This window comes from Notamacropus eugenii, chromosome 5 (assembly GCF_028372415.1).
Source record: "Notamacropus eugenii isolate mMacEug1 chromosome 5, mMacEug1.pri_v2, whole genome shotgun sequence".
NCBI classification, from domain to species: Eukaryota; Metazoa; Chordata; class Mammalia; order Diprotodontia; family Macropodidae; genus Notamacropus; species Notamacropus eugenii.
In genome coordinates, this window is record NC_092876.1 from 337,012,339 (window position 1) to 337,018,338 (window position 6,000).

A 6,000-nucleotide genomic window follows, 5' to 3' on the forward strand; every position below is an offset into this window, starting at 1 on the left:
GATTCTACGTTTTCGGTGTTAGATTTGCTGTAAAGATTTTGTCCAAATTGTTTCTCATCAGATTCTAACTGCATATACTTTGCTTGTGCAGAAACTTTTAAATATTATGTGATCAAAATTATTCATTTTCTCTTTTTGTTATTTTGTTTCTTTGTTATGTTTATTTATTTTTAGCTTTCGACATTCATTTCCACAAAATTTTGAGTTCCAAATTTTCTCCCCAGCTCTCCCCTCTCCCCATACATAACACCTTGCATTCTGATTACCCCTTACCTCAATATGCCCTCCCTTCCATCACATCCTCCCTTCCCTTATCCCCATCTTCTCTCTTTTCTTGTAGGGCAAGATAAGATTTCTATACCCAATTACCTGTATTTCTTATTTCCCAGTTGTGTGCAAAAGCAATTCTGAACATTCGTTTCTAATACTTTGAATTCTAACTTCTCTCCCTCCCTCCCCACCCATCCCCACTGAGAAGGCTATATATGTGTAGTTTTGCAAAAAACTTCCATAATAGTCATGTTGTGTAAGACTATATTTCCCTCCATCCTATCCTGCCCCCTATTCTCTCATTTGACCTTGTCCCTCCCCAAAAGTGTTTGCTTCTAATTACTTCCTTCTCCCATTTGCCCTCCCTTCTATCATCCCCCTCACCACACTTGTCCTCTTCTCCCCTGCTTTCCTATAGTGTAAGATAGATTTTCACACCAAATTGAGTGTGCATCTTATTCCCTCCTTAAGCCAAATGTAATGAGTAAGCTTCACTTTTTCCCTCTCACCTCTCCCCTTTTCCCCTCCATTGAAAAAAGCTTTTTCTTGCCTCTTTTATGGAGTGATAATTTGCCCTACTCCATTTTTCCCTTTCTCCTCCCATTTTCTCTTTTTTTAATCATATCTTGTTCAGGTAAGAATTTTATTATTCACTATAGTTGTAAAAGAACTCCTTCCTTTGTCCTCCAATTTTTTTTTATGATTTGACCTTTTATTTAATTCATTTGTTATTTCTTATAGTATATGACAAGGTATTTAGACTTGTCATATACTACAAGAAATTCTAAATGAACTAATTTTTGCCAGATTGCTTTCCAGTTTTCCCAGCAATTTTTATCAGATAGGGACTCCTTGCTTCAACAGTTGGTATCCTTGGCTTTATCCAAATCTAGTGTTGTACTTTATTGCTTTAGGTTTTCCTTCATCTGTTCCTCTATACACTTCTATTTTTTTAGCCAGTACCAAATTGTTTGAATGATTTGTTGCTTTATGGAATGACTGAGATCTGATACTCCTAGGTCTCCTTCATTGCTACTTTTTTCCATTATTTCTCCTGAAGTACTTTGATTGGTATAGCTCCAGTATGTAAATTATTGTCAGTAATATCACCATTTTTATTTTATTGTCCCCAAAGCACCTAACACAATGCTGACCACAGAGTGTTCAGTGAATAGTTATTTTTATAGAACATTTAAACTGGACCCCCTCAACTATGGGATACCCTGACAGCATTTTGGCAGTTTAGATCAGTATCCATTCAAAACCAGAGATTATGAGCCCTCACAAATATTTTACTAGACTAACTACTAATTCAAAGCAAAAAGATATTTAAGTAGTTTAGTAAAATACATGGCATGGAAAATCCCACCCCAACTGTCCCCTCCCCCATGCACAGAGCAGTATACTCTAGCACAAGATAATATACGACTGGTATTAGAATACACATCACCCAGATAGCATACTCTAATGGTATCCCACTGGAAGACTTCTCTGCCTCTGATGTTGAGGCTTCTTTCTCTGCAGAACCATTGAATCTTCAGGTCTAGTGATGTAATCATGCTATGGGCTGCCTTGTTAATTCTGGATCCCTCTATTGGTCTGTTTTCTCTCCTGCATGGCTATTTGCTGGTGTTTAGGCTGACCTGGTATGGTAGTTGTGGGGAAGGGGGTCATATCAGTCCTTTTTTGCTCTTAGCTGTCACTCCTTTTTTGGTGATTCTGACATATAGCCATATACAGCCAACAGGAGAAACCTTTAGGCATTTAATTTCTGTTCTTCTATCTCTTTGAATTCATTCCACTCTATGTAGTTACAGAAAATTGCTTTAAGTAAAGTCCCATCATGCCCCCTGGCCATTAAATTTGAATTACCTCTTGGGATCTTCATTTATAGAGACTTTAGAGGAATGGTAGGTCAAGGTTTGTTTTTTTTCTGTATTACTTTTTCACCCTGTAACCTCAAAGTAGATATTCTGCACATCTATGGTAGTTAAAACCACAGCAAGGAGATAAAATCACTATGTTAACAGAAATGTTCGTTAAAGCAACTCTGACATTTCACCTCTTCACACCTGATGGTAAAAGATGGAAATAATGCCAAAAGGGCTATGAGAAAGCAGGAACATTAATAGACTGGTTGTGGAGCCATGTCCAACCCAGGAGTGGGGAACCTATGGCCCTCTAGGGCCTTAAGTGCAGCCCTTTGACTTCTCATTCTGGAAATAATTTTGAGTTACACAAGAAAAGGGTTGAATTGTTCACACTCCATCTCAGAAATGGCACTATTGGGCATAAATCTGAAGGAGGCAAAAAATAGGCCCCATATGTACCAAAATATATCAATAGTGTGTGTGTGTGTGTGTGTGTGTGTGTGTGTGTGTGTGTGTGTACAGCGTTAACAGGTGCTTGTCAACTGAGAAATAATAGTTAAAATAGTTAAAACGTATTGTGGTGCATGAATGTAATGGCAAATCCCAGAAAGGATGGCTATGAGGAGTGCAGAAAACTAGGGTAAACACATCTAACTAATATGGCACAACCAGGAGGTTGAAAACCTGACATAAGCAGCTGGATTCATGAGCACCTCTGACAACAGAGAAGCAAGACAGCAACCAAGGAAGGCACAAGTAATGATATAAATTATCATTTATATCCCTACCTAGGAAGAAGGGGAGAAAAAACTACAAAGAAAAAGCAACTTCTGAGGTTAACAACTACCACCACAACAACGAAATAATAGCAGAGGACCATTAAGAGATTTCTTTCTGAAAATGCACAAGGAGACAAGAATGAAAGTGAAAATCTAATAAGTGAGAGTGAAGGAATAGGTCTAAAACATGGTAGTCTAAGCCACAAACCACACCACCTACAGGACTGGACTGCACAATGAAAAGGTGCATAAAAAGGGAGAAGGGAAAAAAAATAGATGTACATTGTTGAAGCCAACAATGGAGTGAAAATAACTACTGTATCTGAGAAGGGATAGGGCCTACAAGAGAATGAGTGAGGTGGCAAAGAGGCAAAGGGAAACTGGGGAAAGAATTGGAGAAATCTAGATTCATTGTAGGAGGTGCTCCCACGGAATGATGCTCCCACGGGGAAGGGAAGGGAAGAGATCCTATAATGGGATATAAGAACCTTACAATAGGTAAAATTTGTAAGGATTTGATGCTACCTATGAAAGAGTATTGTTCCTACACGCATGGCATATTGCATCAGGAGAAGCATCAGGAATTCTAGGAACAACTAACAAACAGAAGAGTGGGAAAGACCTAGACCTAGAAAAAGATTTTAGGGCGAATTAGGGAAAAGTGATCATGGGGAAGGCAAGGAGTAGTAGTGAACTACAGTATTACTACCATAGAGTACAGGAATTAGTGAGGCACGACAGAGAATGGGAGAGGGGAGAGGGCAAGAGCTACAAGGCAATCCCAGAGAAACTATTTAGAAGAGGGAGCTCAGAATAGATACACGAGAAACTTCAATGCCATGGGGAATGTATAAAGTCTAAAGAAGGAATAAATCAAAGAACCAAAGTCTAAAATAGGCAGAAAGGGAAGAAAAATAATGAAGAAAAGGAGTGAAAAATTCTTTTTAGAGAAGGGTGCAGAAAATAACATTCAAAGCTAGCAAATCAGGTTGAAATGGAAGAGACAAAGGAGCAAAGGCTATACTGGACTGCATAACAGACTTGACTACATATATGTGACTACACAACAGAAACAGGAAGAACCAGCTAACTAGCAAAAGAAAGGGAAAAGGAATACTCTGCAAGACGGAGTAGAGGGCTGAGAGCCCAACCCAAGCCAATGTCTCCCAGCCCACTTCATTGTAGGGAACTGCTGGACACTGGCAACTAGACTCTCTGTCTCTCTCCATTTCATTTCCAGTTCCAAATTCTTCCCTTCCCCTCCCCTATCCATTGAGAATGCAAATAAAACAAAACCTATTACAAATATACATATATGTATGTATCTATACATATATGTATATGTGTGTGTATATATGCATATTATATATAGTCATGCAAAACAAATTCCCATATTAGCTATGTCCCAAAAAGGAAAAAGAACAATAAAATATCAGCTCCGAACCCACAGCCCATAAAGTATCAGTAAAGAAGAACTCCCAACAAACTCTGGAGCAGCAGAAGCCACAGAACAACGGAGTGGAGGAGATTTCTGTTCCAGAGAGCCTGAAAAACCAATGCCAAAGGTCCATCGCGCCCCAGACCTGGACCCAGAGCAGAACCCAGCCCTGCCTTGGCCGCGTGGCACTGAGAGGAGGAGATCCAAGCAGGCTTCAGGGACAGAATCTCCAGTGGCCTTGCAGGTCCCTCCACCCACATGCACCAAAGGTCAGTGAGAGAGTCTTTTTGGCTCGCCAAGAGGGGAGCGGGGTGTTGCCATAACTCAGGACCCCTCAGGAGGCAGCAGTGGAGGCAGCAGCAGACAAGGGCTCCCAAAGCAGGCGGGAGCTAGGATCCATTGTTGAAGGTCTCCACATAAACCCCCTGAGGGAATTAAGCCCTGTGTGGCGGCCCTGCCCCCACCTGAGCACCTGAACTTAATCTCACACTGAATAGCAGCCCCGCCCCCGCTCAGAGCCCTGAGGCTGGGGCGCAGCATTTGAATCTCAGACCCCAAGCCCTGGCTGGGCGGATCTGGAGGTAAGGTGGGTGTGGAGAGGACACTCAGAAGACAAGTAACTGGCTGGGAAAATGCCCAGAAAAGGGGAAAAAAAATAAGACCATAGAAGGTTACTTTCTTGGTGAACAGGTATCTCCTCCCTTCCTTTCTGATGAGAAAGAACAATACTTACCATCAAGGAAAGACACAGAAGTCAAGGCTTCTGTATCCCAAACATCCAAAATAAATATTCCATGGGCTCAGGCCATGGAAGAGCTCAAAAAGGATTTTGAAAATCAAGTTAGAGAGGTGGAGGAAAAACTGGGAAGAGAAATGAGAGAGATGCAAGAAAAGCAGGTCAACAGCTTGCTAAAGGAGACCCCAAAAAATGCTGAAGAAAATAACACCTTGAAAAATAGGCTAACTCAATTGGCAAAAGAGGTTCAAAAAGCCCATGAGGAGAAGAATGCTTTCAAAAGCAGAATTAGTCAAATGGAAAAGGAGGTCCAAAAGCTCACTGAAGAAAATAGTTCTTTCAAAATTAGAATGGAACAGATGGAGGCTAATGACTTTATGAGAAACCAAGAAATCACAAAACAAAACCAAAAGAATGAAAAAATGGAAGATAATGTGAAATATCTCATTGGAAAAACAAACTGACCTGCAAAATAGATCTGGGACAGACAACTACCTATAAGCCATGATCAAAAAAAGAACCTAGATATCATCTTTCATGAAATTATCAAGGAAAACTGCCCTGAGATTCTAGAACCAGAGAGCAAAATAAGTATTCAAGGAATCCACCAGTCACCGCCTGAAAGAGATCCAAAAAGAGAAACTCCTAGGAACATTGTGGCCAAATTCCAGAGTTCCCTGGTCAAGGAGAAAATATTGCAAGCAGCTAGAAAGAAACAATTCAAGTATTGTGGAAATACAATCAGGATAACACAAGATCTAGCAGCTTCTACATTAAGGGATCAAAGGGCGTGCAATATGATATTCCAGAAGTCAAAGGAACTAGGACTAAAACCAAGAATCACCTACCCAGCAAAACTGAGTATAATACTTCAGGGGAAAAAATGGTATTTCAGTGAAATCAAGG

General features: G+C 40.4%; 1 protein-coding gene across 1 annotated transcript in view; it reads left to right on the forward strand.

The window, feature by feature from the left end:
* LRCH3 (leucine rich repeats and calponin homology domain containing 3) overlaps positions 1-3,052 on the forward strand; it is a 160,681-nt gene extending 157,629 nt beyond the window's left edge. Inside the window, exon 21 of the mRNA XM_072613709.1 lies at positions 2,934-3,052. Coding sequence (XP_072469810.1) covers positions 2,934-2,975 — 42 coding nt within the window. The 3' untranslated portion in view covers positions 2,976-3,052. The remainder of the gene's footprint in view (positions 1-2,933) is intronic.
* Positions 3,053-6,000: the final 2,948 nt, after the last annotated feature.